The sequence below is a fragment of the Bufo gargarizans genome, chromosome 4 (genome assembly GCF_014858855.1).
Source record: "Bufo gargarizans isolate SCDJY-AF-19 chromosome 4, ASM1485885v1, whole genome shotgun sequence".
Lineage (NCBI taxonomy): Eukaryota > Metazoa > Chordata > Amphibia > Anura > Bufonidae > Bufo > Bufo gargarizans.
In genome coordinates this window covers 201,644,176-201,668,658 of record NC_058083.1, presented here as the reverse complement: position 1 = coordinate 201,668,658, position 24,483 = coordinate 201,644,176, and the positions used below count along the sequence as shown (strand labels likewise).

At 45.2% G+C, this 24,483-nt stretch overlaps 1 protein-coding gene across 4 annotated transcripts in view; it reads left to right on the top strand.

The window, feature by feature from the left end:
- Nucleotides 1–24,483, top strand: part of TNK2 (tyrosine kinase non receptor 2) — a 228,482-nt gene that overhangs the window by 61,474 nt on the left and 142,525 nt on the right. Inside the window, exon 1 of one of the 4 annotated variants that reach the window (XM_044289990.1) lies at nt 13,645–14,299. The exons of the other annotated variants lie outside the window; for them this stretch is intronic. Within the exon in view, the coding sequence (XP_044145925.1) occupies nt 14,240–14,299 (60 nt within the window). The 5' untranslated portion in view covers nt 13,645–14,239. Of the gene's footprint in view, nt 1–13,644; nt 14,300–24,483 lie in introns of those variants that run through there. 4 annotated transcript variants of the gene reach the window in all.

The window sequence follows — 24,483 nt, the reverse complement described above, 5'->3', positions numbered from 1 at the left end:
ACATTATACTTTATGGGGGCTACAAGGAGGCATTATACTTTATGGGGGCTACAAGGAGGCATTATACTGTATGGGGGCTACAAGGAGGCATTATACTGTATGTGGGCCACAAGGAGGCATTATACTGTATGGGGGCTACAAGGAGGCATTATACTGTATGTGGGCCACAAGGAGGCATTATACTGTATGTGGGCCACAAGGAGACATTATACTTTATGGGGGCTACAAGGAGACATTATACTTTGTGGGGGCTACAAGGAGGCATTATACTGTATGTGGGCCACAAGGAGACATTATACTTTATGGGGGCTACAAGGAGACATTATACTTTGTGGGGGCTACAAGGAGGCATTATACTGTATGGGGGCTACAAGGAGACATTATACTTTGTGGGGGCTACAAGGAGGCATTATACTTTATGGGGGCTACAAGGAGGCATTATACTGTATGTGGGCCACAAGGAGGCATTATACTGTATGTGGGCCACAAGGAGACATTATACTTTATGGGGGCTACAAGGAGGCATTATACTGTATGTGGGCTACAAGGAGGCATTATACTGTATGTGGGCCACAAGGAGGCATTATACTGTATGGGGGCTACAAGGAGGCATTATACTGTATGTGGGCCACAAGGAGGCATTATACTGTATGTGGGCCACAAGGAGACATTATACTTTATGGGGGCTACAAGGAGGCATTATACTGTATGGGGGCTACAAGGAGGCATTATACTGTATGTGGGCCACAAGGAGGCATTATACTGTATGTGGGCCACAAGGAGACATTATACTTTATGGGGGCCACAAGGAGGCATTATACTGTATGGGGGCTACAAGGAGACATTATACTGTATGGGGGCTACAAGGAGGCATTATACTGTATGGGGGCTACAAGGAGGCATTATACTGTATAATGTCTCTGTGTTGCCCTCATGCATTATAGTAATGCCTCCTTATAGTAATGTGGCCCAAGCCAGGGCGTAAGGGCTGAACGGGGCTTTCACTCATCAGCGCCTGCAGCACAATGTATACAGGATGCAGGGTCAGTGTATACAGGTATATCCGGTACAACACAGTGTATACAGGGTCAGTGTATACAGGTATATCCAGTACAGCACAATGTATACAGGGTGCAGGGTCAGTGTATACAGCTATATCCAGTACAGCACAGTGTATGCAGGATCAGTGTGTACAGGTATATCCGGTACAGCACAGTGTATACAGGTATATCCGGTACAGCACAGTGTATGCAGGGTCAGTGTGTACAGGTATATCCGGTACAGCACAGTGTATACAGGTATATCCGGTACAGCACAGTGTATAAAGGGTGCAGGGTCAGTGTATACAGGTATATCCGGTACAGCAGAGTGTATATAGGATGCTGGGTCAGTGTATACAGGTATATGGGGTACAGTATAGTGTATACAGGGGGCAGGGGCAGTGTATACAGGTATATCCGGTACAGCACAGTGTATACAGGTTGCAGGGTCAGTGTATACAGGTATATGAGGTACAGCACAGTGTATACAGGATGCTGGGTCAGTGTATACAGGTATATGCAGTACAGCACAGCATATACAGTTATATGGGGTACAGCACAGTGTATACAGGGGGCAGTGTATACAGGTATATGGGGTACAGCACAGTGTACACAAGGGGCAGTGTATACAGGTGTATGGGGTACAGCAAAGTGTATGCAGGGGCAGTGTATATAGGTATGTGGGGTACAGCACAGTGTATACAGGTATATGAGGTACAGCACAGTGTATACAGCTATATGGGGTGCAGCACAGTGTCTACAGGTATATGGGGTACAGCACAGTGTATACAGGATGCTGGCTCAGTGTATACAGGTATATGGGGTACAGCACAGTGTATACAGGATGCTGGCTCAGTGTATACAGGTATATGAGGTACAGCACAGTGTATACAGGATGCTGGCTCAGTGTATACAGGTATATGCGTTACAGCACAGTGTATACAGGTATATAGGGTACAGCACAGTGTATACAGGTATATGGGGTACAGCACAGTGTATACAGGATGCTGGGTCAGTGTATACAGGTATATGGGGTACAGCACAGTGTATACAGGTATATGGGGTACAGCACAGTGCATACAAGGGGCAAGGTTAGTGTATACAGTTATATGGTGTACAGCTTGTACCATGCAGGAATTCATGAGCTTTTTAGAGCGAGCCATAGACAGATAGATATAGGCTTGCAACGTTAGGGTAGGTTCACACAGAGTTGTTTTGGAGGAGCTTTTGAGACAGATTTTCCAGCAGATTTTTTTCGGCCAAAGCCAGAAATGGATCCGCCAGGATCTGGCTTTGACTAAAAAACCTGCAGAAAATCTGTCTCTAAGCCTCCGCCATGATATTCCATGTGAACCTAACCTTATGTTTTGCATTTTTCACAGGTGCTGACATCTAGTGCCAAATATGCCGTCCTACAGTAAATTAAAAGTAAAATTAGAGTAAGCCAGCCAATAGTATAAAGTTAGATAGAAGTTTCTAGGCAGACCAGATCCAGCATGAGCCTCTGTAATACACTTGGCTCATGTATTTCCAACAGGATTTCTAAATCAGCTTCTTATACATGACATTATTTTGGTCAGCGGTTTTCATTGGTTTTTATAACCCAAAGTCAGGAGTGAAATGGAAACAGAGAAAAAGTATAATGGAAAGATTTGTACCTGTTCTATTTTTTGGGCCTAGGGAGACATCCGGTATCACAACTGATGACCCTCAAAATATAAAAACGTGCCCAATAATAGACGGCTGGATATATGTGACACAGGTTTAAATGTCTGCACAGTATCAGATGAGTCCCAATCAGCTGTTCTCAGCAGCCATCGGAGCGGACCATCCCGGAAGCAGCAAGCTCAATGCACTGTGTAGCGGTCATGCCAGGTTTTCAGGTGAATAGATGGTGTCGTTTCTGAAGAAACCACAGGATGTTGGCTTGAAAACGCTAGAGCTATAAGCAAAGTCTGTTTAACCTGGTTTATTAAAATTTGAACCCAAGTCACCCAATGACTGACTGTGCCAAATTTGAGGACCCTGCCATTAACAGTCTAAGGCCTCTTTCACACGGGCGTGAGTTTTTTTGCCCGGATAAGAGCCGGGTGCGTTGCGGGAAAATGCGCGATTTTTTCTGCGCAAGTGCAAAACATTGTCATGCGTTGCACTCGCGTGAGAAAAATCGCGCATGTTTGGTACCCAAACCCGAACTTCTTCATAGAAGTTCGGGCTTGGGATTGATGTTCTGAAGATTGTATTATTTTCCCTTATAACATGGTTATAAGGGAAAATAATAGCATTCTGAATACAGAATGCATAGTAAACCAGCGCTAGAGGGGTTAAAAAAAAATAAAAAATAATTTAACTCACCTTAGTCCACTTGCTCGCGAAGCCGGCATCTCCTTGTGTCTCCGCTGCTGATGAACAGGACCTGGGGTGAGCTGCTCCATTAAATACAGGTTAAGGACCTTCGATGACGTCACTCCGGTCATCACATGGTACGTCACATGATCTTTTACCATGGTGATTCACCATGGTAAAAGACCATGTGATGACCGGAGTGACGTCATCGAAGGTCCTTAAGCTCTATTTAATGGAGCAGCTCACCCCAGGTCCTGTTCATCAGCAGCGGAGACACAAGGAGATGCCAGCTTCGCGAGCAAGTGGACTAAGGTGAGTTAAATTATTTTTTATTTTTTTTTAACCCCTCTAGCGCTGGTTTACTATGCATTCTGTATTCAGAATGCTATTATTTTCCCTTATAACCATGTTATAAGGGAAAATAATAATGATCGGGTCTCCATCCCGATGGTCTCCTAGCAACCATGCGTGCAAATTCGCACGGCATCCGTACTTGCTTGCGGATGCCATCCGATTTTCACACACCCCATTCACTTCTATGGGGCCTGCGTCACGTCAAAATCGGAAAATATAGAGCATGCTGCGATTTCAACTGAACGCACAAGTGATGCGTTAAAAACATCGCTCATGTGCACAGCCCCATAGAAATGAATGGGTCAGGATTTAGTGCGGGTGCCATACGTTCGCCGCACGGATCGCACCCGCACGGAAAACTCGCCCGTGTGAAAGGGGCCTAAGAGTGGCGGCAATTTAAAGGGAACCTGTCACCGGGATTTTGGGTATAGAGCTGAGGACATGGGTTGCTAGATGGCTGCTAGCACATCCGCAATACCCAGTCCCCATAGCTCTGTGTGCTTTTATTGTGTAAAAAAACGATTTGATACATATGCAAATTAACCTGGGATGAGTCAGAGCTTGAAAATATGACTCTTCTCTGGTCACACAAGTAAGATATGACTCTTTTATGTTAGTTTGCATAAAAGGCGGGAAGTACAAAAATGCATAATACTTCATGAATTCGTCTGCAAATGAAAATAAAAGTGTCATTTATATGTTTAGGGTAACACAATGAACATTTAGAAACGCTCAGTGAGGGTAGCATAGTAGAGGTGACGGGTTCCCTTAAAATTTTCCCATATAAAACGAATGGCTGGAACGTGATTGGCCTCTGGCTTTAAAACTGTGAGAATGGCAGTATTTGAAAGCTTTACATTAAAGTCAATAGGTGAAATCTGATTGGCTGTTTTAGGTGCCACCCACTTTTCCTACATTTTTACTTCAGTCACCCAGTAAGTAATTGTGCCTTGTTTGGGACACTTGGCATTTAAACTGTGATAATAGCAGCAGTTTATCTTTTTTCATTAAGGTCAGTGGCTGAAATCTGATTGGCTGTTGTTGCTCCGCCCCTTTTTTTTCCTAATTGTGAACCACAGTCACCCAGTGACTAACACTTTAAGGTTTGGGAATTATGGCATTTAACGTGTAAAAATGGCAGCAGTTTTATTGTTTTCTATTGAAAATCAATGAGCTCTGCCCACCTTTTTTAACTTTGAAGTGGAAACACCCAATGACCACATTTGTGATATTTGAGGTCCATGACATTTTTTTAAATCAATCAAATGTATCAGATTGGTTGTTTTGGGCACTGTCCACTTTTCAGAATTTTAATCCCAGTTCTCCAGTGACCAACTGTGCCAAGTTTGAGGACCCTGCCATTAACAGTCTAAGAGCAGTGGCAGTTTTAAATTTTCCCATTTAAACAAATGACTGAAATTTGATTGGCCATTGTAAACTCTGCCCACTTTTTAAATCAATTTTAACCTCAGTCACCCAGTGAGCCACGGTGCCAAGTTTGGGTATTCTGGCTTAAATACTGTGAGAATGACCTGCAGCAATTTAAATTTTCTTATTGAAGTCAATAGGGAAAAACTGATTGGTTGTTTGTGGCTCCGCCCACTTGACTAAGTGACCCAAGTTTGGTGAGTTTACCTTCAAAGCTGTAGGAGTGGCCAGGGGCCCGGAGGGTGGGATCGGTTAACAAAGCAGAAGCAACCTATTCGGGTATGTGCCAAACAAGTGTGCAAAGTTTTGTAATTGTACTCCTAAAACTGTGGGAGGAGTATCATATAGAAAATAGCAAAATTTTCATTGGCTGTTTCTAGCTCCGCCCACTTTGGGTGCCCCCTCAAAATTTACCCTTTTATTCGGGTTGAAACCAACAATATGTGGTCCGAGTCTGGGGAGTGTAGCTTCAAAACTGTGCGAGTGGGAGCGATTTGAAAATTTTCCCTGTCAAAGTCATTTGCAAAAAAGGGGTCTTCAGTGGTCCGCCGCAGGGGCCCGGAGGGTGGGATCGCTTATTAAAGCACAAGCAACTTACCTCACTATAGGTCGAAGAAGTGTGGAAAGTTTGGCGTTTCTAACCCCAAAACTGTAGAAGGAGGAGCGTATAGAAGAAGGGGGGCGGAGAAGAAGAATAAAACGGAATAATAAGCTGAAACGAACGAAGAACAGGATGTCACAATAAAAGAAGAAAAAGCTAAGAGCCAGGGTGGAGCATATTGCATGTTTTCTTGGTAACCTCGAGGTCTTCTCCAGGATTTTCACATTAATGACCTACAGGATAGGGGACCAGTATGAGATCGGCTGATCAGGCGAAGCTCCAGCAACGGCCTCCACAGCTTCACTCATTGGTAACTGTGGTGCTTGGTATCACATTTCAGTCCCAATTCACTTGAATGGGACTGAGCTGCATCTAGGCCTTGTGACCGATGGATGTGATGTCACTTGGCCTAGGAGGCCTTAGCACTCAGGGAGCACTGCAGTCTGCAGTCATGCAGCTGATTGCAGGGGCGGATTAAGTGCATGATAGGCCCGGGGCTGTCTACCCAACTTGGGCCCCTCCCTCCATTTTAGTTTAGTTGTATGAAGAGGCTGCGGTGCTTCATAAGCACCACAGTCTCTTCCTAGGCCATATGACATCTTCAGACAAAAAATAATAATACTCCAAATTGGGTACCTAATCTGAAAAATTGGTTGCCAAATTTAAAATACATATAATTATAATAAAAAAGACTTGGAGGAGAATACAGCACCACATACCTCTTACATCCAGTGACATCTCCTGTCATGTAGACCTTCTCTTTCCTCTTCTCCGCCATTTGACCCAGACCACCATGACAAATTCTTTCAGCCACATCTCGTCTCTACAGTTTGTAACACAGACACGTTAGATTTCTCAATTTTTCCATCAACCTCCTCACCCTGGTGTCCCCACAGTGTCATCCTGCTGCCACCCCTAATACTGTGCTCGTTGTGCCCCCCAATGCCCCAGATACTGTACTGCTGAAAAAATAGTGACCGTAATAGACATAATTGGAGTCATTTATCAAACTGGTGTAAAGTAGAACTGGATTTCCCAAAGAGCTGTCAAATATGAAAGGTGGAATCTGATTGGCTGCTATGGGCAACTAAGCCAGTTCTACTTTTCACCAGTTTGATAAATTACCCCAAATGTTCCTATAGTGTCCACAGCAGCTATAATGTCCCCTAGAGTGCCCCGAGTAATAATACCACTCTCTATTGTGCTCCAGGCAATAATCCCTGTATAGGGTCCCAAAAAATAATAGCATTGCCCCTATAGTGCCTCCCCAATAGCAACTCCCCCATATAGTAATGAACAATTGGAGAAAAAAAGAAGAAATGGATCGCACATCCACTGCAAATGCTATGATCTCATCCCTGCATATCTGCAGGAGACAGCACTAAATAGCGCATGTGTACTACCTCCATGCTACACGCTAAATGAGGCATTAGTGTACATTTTGATCAAAAGGTATAAGCCCACTCACCACGCCAAGGTCGCCTCAATGAGTGGGTCCTAACCTAAATTCACACGGCGCTGCACGGCGACCACCAGCGCTGTGGCCCCTGTGCAGCACCGCACCATGTGAACAGTTGTCGAAGCTCATCCTGCTCTGAAGCTCCATATAGTAATTTGCAACACACTGCCCCATATAGTAATCCCCCATAGTAATTTGCCCCCACACAGTAATTTCCCCCAAACTGCCCCCATATAGTAGTTTGCCCCCACACAGTAATTTCCCCTACATAGTAATTTGCCCCACACTGCCCCCACATAGTAATTTCCCCCCACACTGCCCCACATAGTAATTTCCCCCCACACTGCCCCCACATAGTAATTTCCCCCCACACTGCCCCCACAAAGTAATTTGCCCCCACATAGCAATGAAGGCCCCCGGTGGCTGTTCTCGGAACTGGCTGCTCCCGCTGACTGCACTTGTTTTCAGACCTGTTCGCGCACAGGCACAAGTAAGGACTTGCCTGCGCCTCGCCGGACTTGTGAAAAAAGATGGCAGCCCGCATATGTTCACTGGTCAGGGATACTGGAAGTTGGAACCCATGCCGATTTGATACTGGTGACCATCAGTATCAAAATCCTGGAAAAACACTCAAGCGGCTGCTACTGGCATATTGCAGTGCAGATATAAAGTGGTGATTTTGTGGAGGACCTCTCTATACACTTGGATAAATGTCTGCCAGCTGTGGGGTAAGGCTGCTTTCACACTAGCTGTTTTACTGGATACGGCAGGGATCAGCGAAAACGCCTCCGTTACTGATAATACAACCGTCTGCATCCATTCTGAATGGATCTGATTGTATTATCTGTAACATAGCCAAGACGGATCTGTCATGAACTTCATTGAAAGTCAATGAGGGACGGATCCATTTTCTATTGTGTCAAATTAGTTTGCTCTCCGGTATGAGAATGGAACGGAATGTATTTTGGTGCACTGCGTTCTGTTCAGTTACATTTTGTCCCCATTGACAATGAATGGGGACAAAACGGAAGCGTTTTTTTCCAGTATTGAGACCCTATGACAGCTCTTAATACCGGAAAATATTAACACTAGTGTGAAAGTAGCCTAATCATGTTATTGCCCTCTCTCATACTGAGAGCTTCTAGGGCTGTACACCACATGCCTCTTATGCCCCAGTAATTAACCCCTTCCAGCAAAAGCTGATGACACAAAGATTTGTAACAGGGTTGATGTTCCTGGAGGGATGCACCAAATGGAAAAGGACTTAGGAAAACTAGAGGAATGGTCAAAAATCTGGCAACTAAAATTTAATGTTGATAAGTGCAAGATAATGCACCTGGGGAGTAAAAACCCAAGAGCAGAATATAAAATCAGTGATACAGTCCTAACCTCAGTATCTGAGGAAAGGGATTTAGGGCTCATTATTTCAGAAGACTTAAAGGTAGACAGACAGTGTCATAGAGCAGCAGGAAATGCTAGCAGAATGCTTGGGTGTATAGGGAGAGGCATTACCAGTAGAAAGAGGAAGGTGCTCATGCCGCTCTACAGAGCACTAGTGAGACCTCATTTGGAGTATTGTCCTCAGTACTGGAGACCATATCTCCAGAAGTATATTGATACTTTGGAGAGAGTTCAGAGAAGAGCTACTAAACTGGTACATGGATTGCAGGATAAAACTTACCAGGAAAGATTAAAGGACCTTAACATGTATAGCTTGGAAGAAAGATGAGACAGAGGGGATATGATAGAAACTTTTAAAGGGAGTCTGTCACCAGATTGTGACCTTATAGACCGCTTACATAGCGCTCTAGCATAGCAGTCTATGATTCTAATGGTACCTTTGATGTGTGCTTCTGAAGTTCCCCTAAGGCAAAAACTGACTTTTATTCAAGGGATCGCAAGTGCCCAGGGCGGGGTTCACCTTGTTGGAGCCCAGGCTGTTCTGCCTCTTTTCGCCATATCCCCGCCCCAGCCTCTTCCTCTGCCCGTCCCGCTCTTCCTTTGCGCCCTCCTTCTCTGCAGCCGAATCCCGCGCCTGCGCTATCCATTGCTTGGCCGGGGCATGCGCACTGCGATGCCCATTGTGGGTGTATCTGGTCCGCCTCCTCGCCGCTGTTTCTCGCCGTTGGCCGGCGCATGCGTAGTAGCTACTGCGATGCCGTGCCCACAATGGGCATCGCCGTGCGCATGCCCCGGTCAAGCAATGGATAGCGCAGGCGCGGGATCCGGCTGCAGAGAAAGAGGATGCAAAGGAAAAGCGGGGCGGGCAGAGGAAGAGGCTGGGGCGGGGATATGGCGAAAAGAGGCAGAACAGCCTGGGCTCCAACAAGGTGAACCCCGCCCTGGGCACTTGCGATCCCTTGAATAAAAGTCCGTTTTTGCCTTGGGGGAACTTCAGAAGCACACATCAAAGGTACCATTAGAATCATAGACTGCTATGCTAGAGCGCTATGTAAGCGGTCTATAAGGTCACAATCTGGTGGCAGACTCCCTTTAAATACATAAAGGGAATCAACAAGGTAAAGGAGGAGAGAATATTTAAAAGAAGAAAAACTGCTACAAGAGGACATAGTTATAAATTAGAGGGGCAAAGGTTTAAAAGTAATATCAGGAAGTATTACTTTACCGAGAGAGTAGTGGATGCATGGAATAGCCTTCCTGCAGAAGTGGTAGCTGCAAATACAGTGGAGGAGTTTAAGCATGCATGGGATATGCATAAGGCTATCCTTCATATAAGATAGGGCCAGGGGCTATCCATAGTATTCAGTATATTGGGCAGACTAGATGGGCCAAATGGTTCTTATCTGCCGACACATTCTATGTTTCTATGCCTCTTTGGGCCATATGCCGAAGCCCCATTTTTCCAATCTATTGTGTCACTTTACGTGGTAATAACTTTGTTATGCTTTTACTGATCCAAGCCATTCTAAGATTGTTTTCTCGTGACACGTGGGGATGCTGTCCTTGGTTGGATTTGAACATAGGATTCCAGCACTGCAAACCACTAAGCCACAGTGCTTTCAAACTTAAAGTATGGGGCACCTTGAGACCTTCTTTAAAGGGAATCTATCACCTGGTTTTTCCATATTAAGCTCTCACCATTGCCATGTTTAATAAAATACCTGATCTCCTGCATTGTTTTCTTTCTTATATTCATGCTTCATTTTGCAAAAAAAGTGATCTTTGTATTATGCAAATGAACCCTGAATGTGCCCAGAGGGGCGTTATTCTTCACCCTCTGAGCCCAGTAACGCCCCCCTGCAGTGCCTAGACCGCCTTTAATTAGAGCCCAAGCACGCCTCCTCGTTATGCAGTATCGTCCCATACCCTAGTGTGCCGCCCCCTCTGCTACGTCAACTGATTCATTTATGCCACGCACCTGGAATCTTCAATTCGTCCTTCTGAAATCTCACACAGGCGCAGTACCTCCTTCTGCCCGCACCTGTTCAATCCAACCGCTCCTGAGAGCAACAGCGATAAGAAGACGTCACTGGGCTCAGCGCATGCCCAGTGACAGCTTTGAGGCTGTTGCCCTCAGGAGCAGTTGGATCGCACAGGCAGTAGGCGGTACTGCGCCTGCGCAAGATTTCAGCCTGACGAATTGAAGATTCCAGGTGCGTGGCTTGAATGAATTAGCTGACGTCACGTAGCAGAGCGGGCGCCGCCGTTAAACTAGGGTATGGGAGGTGTTGCATTTTGCGGAGAAGAATAGGCAGGTTATATCATTGCCTGTCCTGCGCCGTTCTGCAAACGCCATCCGTGTTTTGCAATTCCACAATTTGCGGACCGCAAAACACACACCGGTCGTAAGTAGTTTTGAGCCCACAAAACTGCTGACAGCACTATATAAGGCACAAGCGGGAATTGTAAAAATTCCCATACACAGTGCTGCCTGGCTTCAGAGTCCATGCTGGGCTGCACCTGTACTTGCCATTGCCAGGCAGGAATGTCTGTTCTCTGATCCCAGTGATGACATGGCTATGTGCGAACAGGTTAAAAAAGGACTTGAAACAGTTTTGGGATGACTTGGAACATATAGAGTTTGGGAGTACACAGTGTTTGATTGGAAGAAGGGGAACTATTGTACATGTTGCACTATTTACCTCTTTCCTGTGTTGATGCACAAAGACATATCTCTGATGGAAAGAGTACTATCTCTGTAGCGCCACCATCTGGAAGTGGCTCCCTATGAGTCAAAGTCTGACTTTTTAACAAACCTTGGAACATGACAGGGGAAAGTAACTAAGCCAAATATCCAAGGCTTGTTAAAAGGAGTTAATAAAAGTTAGGCCTCTTGCACACGACCGTGGTTTGGTTCTACATAAAATGCAGCTCGGTGCAGACCCATTCACTTCAACAGGGCCGCAAAAGATGCGGACACCGTTTTTTGGACAAGAATAGGCATTTCTTTAATGGGCCGTCTGTTCCAAATTGTGGAAAGGGGCGAGAAAAAGCTGGGCAACCCACACTGCAGATTTTTGATGATGATTTGGGCATGTTTTCCAACCTGCATTCCTAGAGTGTGAACATCCCCTAAGGCCCCTTTCAGACGGTGATAATTCCGCGCTGGTGTAATGCGTGAGGTGAACGCATTGCTTCCCGCGCTGAATCCAGGACCAATTTACTTCAATGGGGCTGTTCAGATGAGCAGTGATTTTCATGCATCACTTGTGCGTTGCGTGAAAATCGCAGCATGCTCTATATTCTGCATTTTTCACGCAATGCAGGGCCCATAGAAATTGATGGGGCTACATGAAAATCGCAAGCATCCGGATGCAATGTACGGATGCAATGCTATTTTCACACATGGTTGCTAAGGAGACGAGGGATGAGTTACCCAGGACCCCATTTGATTTATTATTTTCCATTATAACATGGTTATAATGGAAAATAATTGCATTCTTTAATTCAGAATGCTAAGTAAAAGGTCCATTGTGGGGTTAAAAATAAATAAATATGTAACTCACCTCATCCACTTGATCGCGCAGCCGGGCTCATCTTCTTTCTTCTTCTTCTTGCAGAACCTGGCTAGAAAAGGACCTTCGGTGACGTCAGCACAGGTCCTGCTGATGGAAGATTTCTATCTTCATTCAGCAGGACCTGCGCTGACGTCACCGCTCTCTCACCATGTGGTGAGCCCGTTTAAGTCATCAAAGGTCCTTTGGCAGGTCCTGAAAGAACAAGAAGGAAGACGATGCCGGCTGCGCAATCAAGTAGATGAGGTAAGTTAATTTAATTTTATTTTTTTTAACTCCTCAATTTCAGTAAGTTTTAGTAAGCATTCTGTATTAAGAATGCTATTATTTTCCCTTATAACCATGTTAGAAGTAAAAATAATAAAATTTACAGAACACCTAACCCAAACCTGAACTTCAGCGAAGAAGTCCGGGTCTGTGTACCACACTCAGTTTTTTTTATCATGCGCATGCTAAAACGCATTGCACTCTCGCGATAAAAACTGAACATCAGGAACGCAATCGCAGTCAAAACTGACTGCAATTGCGTACCTACTCGCACGATTTTCCCTGATCGCAGATGCAACGCATCCGGGCACGCTTCTCTGCAAGGGGCCTAGGGGTGATTTCACACCACATCTTTTGTGAAAATGTTACTATAGTTTGTGATGCAGTTTTTTGAGCCAAAAGTCAGAGGTGGATCCAGCAGGAAGAAGTCATCCTTCCTTTAGATTTCCTTTTCTATCCAGAGCTCCATGAACAACGGTAGCGTTTTCCTGAAAAACTGTGTTATAATGGTATAGTTTGGACAGTGTGTTCACGTTTCATACAATACATATTAGTGCAGCGGTGGGGTCCTGAGTTTGAATCTGATCAGGGACATCTGCATGGACCTTGCATGTTCTACCCATGGGTTTCCTCTGACCCACAGTCCAAAAATATACAAATAGAAAAACTGGCTTCCTATGGAATTGCCCCTAGTGTGTAGGGGCTGACACCTATCTGGCAGCCACTGACTTCCAGGGGGTCACCCCAGCTCCACAACAATCCCTGTGCTGAGAGTCCCTGTGAGAGAAGCACATTACAGATGTCTGTCATTGTCACTATTAAAGCCATTAATGTAATCATTTTACAAATGTCCGCTACGCTTATGTTATTTTTGCTTTGTGTAGGATCTTCTCCATTTTCTCCTCAGTACACATACATCTGTGGAGAGTAAAGGTGCAGAGTGGCCGGCAGGAGACACTGGAGCTCACTTTGCTCAGCATCCCCATGCTCACCCTCCTTCCTTCTTATTATCATGAGGATGCATGGATGTGGGGGTGGTGCTGCCCGGCAGATGTGCTCTGGGTGGTTGCTGCTGGGTTGGGAGGCTCTGCTCAACCTTCACTAATCTGCAGTGAGAGGTGGAGACAGAAAGGAGTTGCTGGCACTGACACAGAGAGAAGGAGGGTGAATGTTGTGCCCAGCCGTGGTGGAGGTGGTGGTGGGGGGTGACGCTGCAGTGCAGAACTGCGACAGCCTTTTGGATGGTCACTTGCATCTGTCATATAGATGGACCTCCTAGGAGCACTTTTCAGATTGTTCTAGCATGCCAGCATCCCTCGCTGCACTAGCACCCTGACGCTGCCTCTGCCAGTGTCACATAGGATGTCTGTCACTGGAATACAATGCTGCCTACAGTAGTTCTGCTTCTCCTTCATTGCTACACTCGTGGTCCAGCGTCCTTGATGGAAGAAACATTGTTGTAATGGCCAGAATAGAGCTTCTAGCATCTGCCTGACTGTGAAACATGCAACCTTTGTGCAAGTGTAGCTGCCAGCCTGTGCTGTCTTAGCGGCTGCGGACGGTCCCCTTACATACGGCGCTCTCTGCTGTCATCTCCTCACAACATTCAGATGATTTCCACCGAGAAGAAGCTCGGGTCAGCAGAATGTCTCTCTGGTGATGCTTATCTCACTGTGTGACTGAAAATTGTCCTCATGTCTTCAGGGTGGTTTCTTCCATGGTGACCTCCACATGGGAGGCCGTCCTGTCGTTGGAATAGCAGGAGAACATGGGGGAGAAGTCTGAGTATCAGAGACTTCCCAGCAAGGAGACCAAAGAGGAGAATGAGGTAACACTAGTGGGAAATGGTGGGGTGGTAGTCTTGTCTTATTTTTATCAGGGTATTTTATCCCACACTTTACTATATTTAAGTTGCAGTGCACTTGTTGTGCCAGCATTATTCAGGAGAGGGTACATGTTTTTTTAGCTCTTTTTCGTACTGCCGGCAGAATAGTTTACTTTGTTTCTAATCCATTATGGGATTTTTGGGGAGGCGAGCAGTTTATTATGCTCGCCCATCATGCTTGTTAAGCTGACTTTAGAATTTCTCCCTAGTTGCCCTGTGGTTTCTATGGCAACTCTTCAATCGCTATTTGTTGATTGGTTGATGTTTTTGCAGTAGCGGCCAACTGGAGATCAGTATAAATTGTGGCCGCATGGTGCCGGTGCATTTTCCTTAACTCTTTGTTAGCGCAGAAGCCTAAAGCGATTCATTCTCTGCAGTTACAGCGTAGGTTTATTGTACTGCTTTATTGGTTTTTGCTCTCTTGTGTTACCGTGCAGGCTACAGATAGAGGTTAACACAACATTGATCCTTGGAGTTTAGTCAAAGTCCGTATTAATATTTCTGAACATCCCTTTCATGTCCATCTTCATTTTACTGAAGTCCTTGAACCATTTATCATGCAATCAGCTAAGTATGGCTGCTGTCATCAATTACCTTCCCATGGCTCATCATAAGGCCTCATGCACACGACCGTATTTTGTTTTCGTGTCCATTCTGTTTTTTTTTGCGGATATGATGCGGACCCATTCATTTCAATGGGTCCGCAAAAAATGCGGACGGCACATCGTGTGCTGTCCGCATCAGTATGTCCGTTCCGTTGCTTCACAAAAAAATAGTGCATGTCCTATTTTATTCTAGTTTGCGGACAACATTTAGGCATTATTACAATGGATCCGCCAAAAAAAACGGATGCCATGCGGACTACAAAACACATACGGTCGTGTGCATGTAGCCTTGGATGAGGGCTTATCACAGGACTGTAGTCTCCTGGTATATAGCTGTTCCTTTCTAATATATCATAGCACAAAGAAAGCAATCATTTAACCCCATCAGGAGCCCGCAGAATGAACTGAGCTGGCATTTACCGGTCGCCATGCGCAGATGTTGCCCTTTTGGTCCCATTCACAAATCGAGGTAGTAGTGCTGCATTATTTACATGGCAAATTCCCCTCATAGACTATTATATGAGGCACATACTGAGGAGATGTGTAGAAATCCTGCTGGCTACTATGTAATATCTATGGAAAAGGAATCTCTTGCCAGAGTATAACCACAGTGCAGCATCTGTACATTGTGTCTTATATACTACTAACCATAATCCTTATTTATATAGCGCCACCCTATTCCGCAACGCTTTACAATTCAGAGGGTTCATGTACAAATCAAAAGACATCGCAAAGTTACCGGCTAATATACAACTGAAACACTTGGAGTGAAGGCCCTGCTCGCAAGAGAGCTCTATTTGCAGGTGGGAGTGACACAAAAGCCATCTTTGTACTTCAGGGGGTGGATTGGGAACTTAAAGTGGTCCTGGAAAAAACCCTAAAAGTGTCCCCCTGTTGTAGGCGGAGACGGGGCAACAGAAGTAGGCAGGGCCAACAGAAGTAGACAAGACCTGCAATACTGTAGTGCATCACAAAGTACCGCCCCAGCAGAATCAAAATACTGCCGCCCTCGCCACAGTATTCATCTGTCCTGAGGATGGTAATACAGTTGAGTTCAGGAGAGCAACTGCAGCCGTTAGGCATCAGATCATTATGTAACTGGCCTGCGGCGATATGAGCTTAGGTGGCCCCCTGGGCATCGGCCCACCGGGTAATTTCCCTGTAGGATCTATGGCCAATCTGTCCCTGCTAATATACTAATATAAATCCACAGTTAGGCCCCTTTCACACGAGCGAGTTTTCTGCGCGGGTGCAATGCGTGACCTATTCATTTCAATGGGTCTGTGTACATGAGGTTTTTTTCACGCATCAGTTCTGCGTTGCGTGAAAAACGCAGCATGTTCTATAATCTGTGTTTTTCACGCAGCCCTGGCCACATAGAAGTGAATGGGTCTTCAGTGAAAAACGCATTGCATCCGGAAGCAAGTGCAGGTGCAATGCGTTTTTCACTGATGGTTGCTAGGAGATGTTGTTTGTACACCTTCAGTTTTTTATCACGCGCGTGAAAACCAAAAATCAAAACGCATTGCACCCACTCTGAAAAGACGGAACAACTGAACTCAATTGCAGGCAAAATTGGCTGAACTTGTTTGCAAAATGGTGTGAGTTTCACTGAACGCATCCGGAGCCAATCCGTCACACTCATGTGAAAGAGGCCTTAAGGCCTATTGCACACGGCCGTTTTTTTTTCCCGTTTACTGGCCGTTTTTTGCGTTCCGTATACGGTCCGTATACGGAACCATTCATTTCAATGGTTCCGCAAAAAAAACGGAATGTACTCCGTATGCATTCCGTTTCCGTATTTCCGTTTTTCCGTTCCGTTTTAACATAGAACATGTCCTATTATTGGCCGCAAATCACAGTCCGTGGCTCCATTCAAGTCAATGGATCCGCAAAAAAAACGGAACACATACGGAAATGCATCCGTATGTCTTCCGTTTCCGTTCCGTTTTTTCCTGAACCATCTATTGAAAATGTTATGCCCAGCCCAATTTTATCTATGTAATTACTGTATACTGTATATGCCATACGGAAAAACGGAACGGAAAAACGGATCAGAAACGGAAACACAACGGAAACAAAAAACGGAACAACGGATCCATGAAAAACGGACCGCAAAACACTGAAAAAGCCATACGGTCGTGTGCAATAGGCCTAAGGCTGGGTTCACACGGGTGTGACAGATTGGCTCAGGATGCATTCAGGGTGCGTTCAGTGAAACTCGCACTATTTTGCAAGCAAGTTCAGTCAGTTTTGGCTGCAATTGCGTTTAGTTGTTCAGTTTTTTCCGCGCGGGTGCAATGCGTTTTGATGCGTTTTTCACGCGCGTGATAAAACGCTGAAGGTTTACAAACAACATCTCTTAGCAACCATCAGTGAAAAACGCATCGCACCCGCACTTGCTTGCGGATGCAATACATTTTTCACGCAGCACCATTCACTTCTATGGGGCCAGTGCTGCGTGAAAAACGCTGAATATAGAACGTGCTGCGATTTTCACGCAACGCAGAACTGATGCGTGAAAAAACATCGCTCATGTACACAGACCCATTGAAATGAATGGGTCAGGATTCAGTGCGGGTGCAATGCGTTCACCTCCCGCATTGCACCCGCGCGGAAATCTCGCCCGTGTGAACTCAACCTAATGGAGTTTTAGATGCGTGGAAATCCACAACAGCCTATTATCAGCTTCTCTTACTGTAGATAGAGAATACAATGTCATTGTTTTATAGGATTGTCCTCAGGAGTTCCCTAGCCTTTGGTCTTCTTTCCTATAGCACATCATACGGAGCCTCAGGTGTAAAGTCCAATGTATAGTGACATGTGTTCATTGTCCAGAAGTACATATGGTTAGCCAAGCACACCTTTGTTTGCATGCCGCATCCCTGCAGTTCTATACAGAGGAATACTGCTATTAAAGGGAATCTCTCACCAGCGACCTCCCTATCCAACTGTTTCCATAGACACATAGATGTGTTTCCCCTGATTAAAACACAGTTTTTATTATTTTTTTGTTAATCCGAAGGTCCTGAGTTATTACACTTTTTGTTAACATGCAAACTATACATTTGGTGCAATGAGGGAGTCACTGTTACTTTTGTTGCACCCAAGCTCCACTCATTTCTGTGGTCACTGCCTGGCCCTGTTAAAGCAGTGAGGGACGGGCTGGCCACAGAAATGAATGGAGCTGGGGTGCGACAAGAGCAATGGTGACACCCTCATTGCACCAATGGCCTAATTTGCATATTAAGACAAAGTATCAGAACTCGAGAACGGTGCTTCACATCAACAAAAGAGGTGAACCACAGTTAGATGTCTGTGGAAATAGTTGGATAGGTTTCCCAGATTCCCTTTAAAGGGGTCGGCAATTGAATATAATAAAATGCTACAGCAATGTGTAGTTGCTGTACAGGGCAGTTCTGCTCAGGGCAGTCATGTACTTCACAGATTCAGACTATCCTCTGCTGCGTAATGCAGTGGTGGTCAGCCTTACCTTAAAGAGGTGGTCAGATGATCAGTTCAACAATTGTTTTGTGCAGTATCAGTGTTCCCAGATCTCAGAAAGCAGGCTTGTTTGAATCTTAGCTAAGTCTATAGAAAAAGCCAGCAACTGCTTGCAGTAGGACCTTGTTCTCAGAACCCGGTTGAAGAACAATGAATACACAGGCAGCAACCCAGGAAGTGTGAGCCTAGCCTTACATGTTCATCAAGGTTTTGACCCATATTAGAGCTCACCTTATTGGTAGTCCGAGCACTGTCTTATTGTCCCCCGCTTCCCTCTACATCCCCAGTCATCAGAACAAGCCCTCACTTCCCCAGTGATCTCAGCATCCTTCTTACATCCCTAGTAGTAACAGCAACACTCAAGGGGTGGGTGGAAACTTAAAGTGGCCTTGGAAAAAACCTAAAAGAGGTTTTGTTGTTGGCAGGTCCAAATTGACAGAAAACTGGGCAACACAAGTAGGTGAGGACAACACAAGTAGATGTGACCACTAATACTGTAGTGCAGCTCAAAGTACCGCCCCAGCAGAACCAAATACCACAGTGCAACACAAAATACTGCCTCCTCCCCTGAGGTATTCAACCTGTGGCTGTTGGCCAAGTGCATAAGTACCTGATGCTCCTAGCATTATTTACTACTGAGCGCATAAGATCATTATGTATCCAGCTGGTGGCCATGAGGAGGGCTCGGTGGGCATTGGCACACTGGGAAATTTCCTTGTAGTGTCTATGGCCAGTCCGCCCCTGACCACTCTTCACTTCCCTTGTAAGCGTGGCTGACCATTTTCCTCACTTGTCACAGCCTCCCAAGGAAACTTCCCAGTATTCCCACCAGCTCTCCAGTAGTGTTAGTTTAGGGCAGGGATGGGCAAACTGCGGCTCTCCAGCTGTTGCAAAACTACAACTCCCAGTATGCCCAGTCTGCCTACAGCTATCAGCCTACAGCAGAGCATGATGGGATTTGTAGTTTTACAACAGCTGGAGAGCCACAGTTTGCCCATCCCTGGCTTAGGGCAACATGGCAACACTGGTGAAATGAATGGTATCTCCGCTCCTCAGCAATCCTGGCCACGACCAGTGTAGCCCTAGCCTTAGCAACTCATGATGCAATTCCTGAGCAGTCACAGAAGCTCCCCTTCTTCCCATGTAGCATATGTGGCAAAAAAGGGAGAGGCGCTCGTACGTTTTTTGATCCATTGGTTAAAAATATAAATAGTTAGGCTCATCTTTAAGTGTTGTGCGTATGCAGGCACAACCCTCGTATAGGCAGGTGGTCGGTGCTGCCGGTATCGTTCAGTCCTCGCTTGTGGAGTTGCCAGTCCTCCGGAGGAGTGATATAGTAAACAATGGAGAGATGTGGACAAGTGCAGTCCACAAATTTAGATGATTGAAGATGATTCCTTTTATTGAGATATAGGTGGCAACGCATTTCGGAGCTGATACACTCCTTTTTCAAGTCTGTAAGTCTGTGCGCCCTGGTGCAGATGGTGCGGTTTCTGCAGATAAATATCATATATCCATGGCCAGCTAAACTAAGACTTTTCATATCCATTACCCTAGAGATAGTAATTTATAACTGTTAGTAATACTTTTGTGTATATATATTCTAAAAAATCATTTAAAGGCCTCATTCACACGGCCGTGCCGCGGATCCGCAAAAAGCAGAAGCCGCCTGTGTTGCCTTCCACAATTTAAATGCCTATTCTTGTCTGAAAAGCACGGACAAGAATAGGACATGTTATATTTTTTTAACGGGGCCGCGGAACGGAGTGAATGGGTCCGCATCCGACGGCGGCTCGGATATGGACCCAAGCAACGGTCGTGTGCACGAGGCCAAAGAGGTCGTCTGAGTGTTTAATGTTTATGACCTCTCCCCAGGATAGGTCATCAGTATGTGATCGGTGGGGTCTGAGTCCCCACATCCCCGCTGATCAGTTGTTTGAAGAGACTGCGGCACCTGTGAGCGCCATGACCCCTTCCTAGGTAAATGATGTCAAGTTCATCAATCATTATCACATGGCCTAGGCATAGCTCAGTCAAGTTCTGAGCTGAGCTGCAATACCAAGCACAGCCACTATACAGTGGATGGCGCTGTGCTCACTGGAGCCTCTTCAAACAGCTGATCAGCGGTGGGTCTGGGCGTCCGACTCCCACTGATCACATACTGGTGACCTCTCCTAAGGAGAGGTCATTAGTATTGAACACTTTGACAACCCCTTAGTATTTCAATATTAAGTCATTTCCTATTATCTGTGTACAAGTACAGGTGTTTCTAAACTAGGGGCTACACAGCAGACCCCTTTTTGAAATCTCTCCAATTCTATATCGTATAGGATATTTCCATTACAGCAGTTTTCATAAAATGATTTACTTGATTGAAGCTTTTTCTAGAATTATACAGTATAGGAGCAGGCATGAAACCTGATGAGTGATTTTCCATCAGGTTGGGTGTGGTGACAGGAAAAGAGAGAATTACCGCATGTTTTAAAAAAAGAATATTTGTCATAATGAGTGATCAGATTAATCATAACTGTAGTGTTTGTGTTCTGTACCACTTATGGCGAGTGTAAGGCTACTTTCATGCTAGTGTTTTTGCTGGATCCGGCAGGGCTCAGAATAACGCTTCCGTTACTGATAATACAACCGTCGGTTGTATTATCTGTAACATTGCCAACACGGATCCGTCAGGAACTCCAGTGAAAGTCAATGGGGGACGGATCTCTTTTCTATTGTGTCAGAGAAAACGGATTTGTTTCCATTGACTTACATTTTGGGTCATGACGGATCCGTCTTGCTCCCCATTTTAGGACGGAAAGCAAACCGCAGCATACTCTCCGGTATGAGAACAAAGCACAATGCATTTTGGCGCTTTCCGTTCTGTTCAGTTACATTTTGTCCCCATTGACAATGAATGACTATGACGGATATCAATACCGGAAAACATTAACGCTAGTGTGAAAGTAGCCTAACATTTTAGGCTAGGGCTACGCAGTAACGGGCCATGGGATGTCAAGATCCCAATGTCACGCAGCTGAATCGTAACTGATTAACACGACCATGACCTCACAGCAGAAGTCCAAACCAGCAGGGTTTCAGTGCGACCGTCCTTTCTATCATAAGTTGCTATCATAATTTTAGCAGTGTGACATTGAAATCTTAAAGGGGATCTTTCACCACAGTCTTGTATCAGCGTCTGTAGTAATACATGAGCAGTCCGGGTTGTTACTTTTTCTTTTCCTATCAAACCTCGTACCTCTCCTATCAGGGTTTAAAGCTGTCGGGACTGCTATGCTCCATTATGGCACAGCTGTCCGGACTGGAAATGGAGGGCAGTAGAAAAATAAAAAATGGAGGTCTGAACTCCTTATGTGCAATGCTAAGTTGCGCAGCCAAAGTCCCTGTGTAGCCCTAGCCTAATAATCTAGGTCATGTAGAAACCGTGCTTGTCTCTGTTCACCTCTGCGTTGGAGATTTCGTCACAGATTCTGCCATATTTAATGGGAGAAGTAGTCCGGGCATGCATAACTACTTTTACTGACAAAAAAGAACTATATTGAAACCTGACAGAAGATTATAAATCAGTAGGGTCCATCAGGCATTAGTGATATCTGTTATATGATGGATCTAGCACAGGGATGTCAAACTCGTGGTCCTCCAGCTGTTGCAAAACTACACCTCCCATCATGCCTGGGCATACTACAGCTATCAGGGAATGATGGGAGTTGTAGTTTTGCAACATCTGGAGGGCCATGAGTTTGACATCCATGATCTAGCAAGTGTGAACATAGCCTGAAGTCCCCTTAACAAGGTCCAACTGTCCAGGCCACCATTGGGAATGAAGCATCATGAGTGTAAGCGGAGGTGACAGTTGCATTTACTGGCTGCAATGTCCCTACCATAGACAGTCACAGCAGATCTCTGTTCACACAGGACACTCTCTGCCCAGAAACGATAATTTAGACTGCCACATCAACAATGATTTCACCTGGAGAACAAGCATTATCTTGTGATTGGTGTCAACTGGCCAATTACCTTTGGCTGTGTGGGCATGCTGGGAGTTGTAGTTTTGCAACAGCTGGAGGCACACTGGTTGGGAAACACTAAGCCTTTGGCTGTGCGGGCATGATGGGAGTTGTAGTTTTGCAACAGCTGGAGGCACACTGGTTGGGAAACACTGAATTAGAGTACGGCGAAACGGTGGCACTGGTCACGCAACAACTGCACTGTAAGAGTGAATGGAATCACAGCACGATCACTGCTACTCCCCGATCCTGGCCATGACCCCCATTGTGCGACCAGTGTCACTGTGTAGCCGTTCCTCTATCGAGAATGAGGGTTCCTACAAATGTTCATTCCCGGTAATTAACTGATGAGTACTTTCTGATGCACTTGTCTGTACTTATAGAAACTGTGACTGACATTAGTAAAGCTGCGCACTCCTAGATGTTCACATGGTTGTAGTTTAGATGAGTTACTTAAGGGAATGTTCACACGTGGTGGTTGACATATAGTTAAAACTGCCTGAAAACCACATTGGAAAAACTGTGATACAGTTGTGGTATTAGGAATACATAGGGGGGTCATTTATTAGGCCTCATGCACACGACAGTATATTTTCACGGTCCGCAAAACGGGGTTCCGTTGTTCCGTGATCCGTTTCTATTTTTGTTTCCGTGTGTCTTCCTTGATTTCTGGAGGATCACCAGACATGAAGGAAAGTGAAAAAAAAATCTAAGTCAAGTTTGCCTTGCAAATGATAGGAAAAAAACTGACATGGATCACGGACATGGATGACAATCTTGTGTGCCTCCGTGTTTTTTCACGGACCCATTGACTTGAATGGGTCCGCGAACCGTTGTCTGTGAAAAAAATAGGACAGGTCATATTTTTTTGACGGACTGAAAACACGGACGCGGATGACAAACGGTGCATTATCCGAGTTTTCAACGGACCCATTGAAAGTCAATGGGTCCGCAGAAAATCACGGAAAACGGAACAGCGGACACGGAACACAACAACGGTCGTGTGCATGAGGCCTAAAACTGATGAAGTAGAACTGGCTTAGTTGCCCATAGCAACCAATCAGATTCCACCTTTCATTTTGGACAACTCCTTTGGAAACGAAAGGAGGAATCTGATTGGTTGCTATGGGCAACTAAGCCAATTCTTCTTTACACCAGTTTGATAAATGACCCTCATAGTTTGTTTGTGTGTGTATATATATATACAAACCGGATTCCCAGAAAGTTGGGACACTAAACAAATTGTGAATAAAAACTGAATGCAATGATGTGGAGATGGCAAATGTCAATATTTTATTTGTAATAGAACGTAGATGACAGATCAAACGTTTAATCCGAGTAAATGTATCATTTTAAAGGAAAAATATGTTGATTCAAATTTTCACGGCGTCAACAAATCCCCAAAAAGTTGGGACAAGTAGCAATAAGAGGCTGGAAAAAGTAAATTTGAGCATAACGAAGAGATGGAAGACCAATTAACACTAATTAGGTCAATTGGCAACATGATTGGGTACAAAAAGAGCTTCTCAGAGTGGCAATGTCTCTCAGAAGCCAAGATGGGTAGAGGATCACCAATTTCCACAATGTTGCGCAGAAAGATAGTGGAGCAATATCAGAAAGGTGTTACCCAGCGAAAAATTCCAAAGACTTTGCATCTATCATCATCAACTGTGCATAACATCATCCGAAGATTCAGAAAATCTGGAACAATCTCTGTGCGTAAGGGTCAAGGCCGTAAAACCATACTGGATGCCCGTGATCTCCGGGCCCTTAAATGACACTGCACCACAAACAGGAATGCTACTGTAAAGGAAATCACAGAATGGGCTCAGGAATACTTCCAGAAACCATTGTCAGTGAACACAATCCACAGTGCCATCCGCCGTTGCCAGCTGAAACTCTACAGTGCAAAGAAGAAGCCATTTCTAAGCAAGATCCACAAGCTCAGGCGTTTTCACTGGGCCAGGGATCATTTAAAATGGAGTGTGGCAAAATGGAA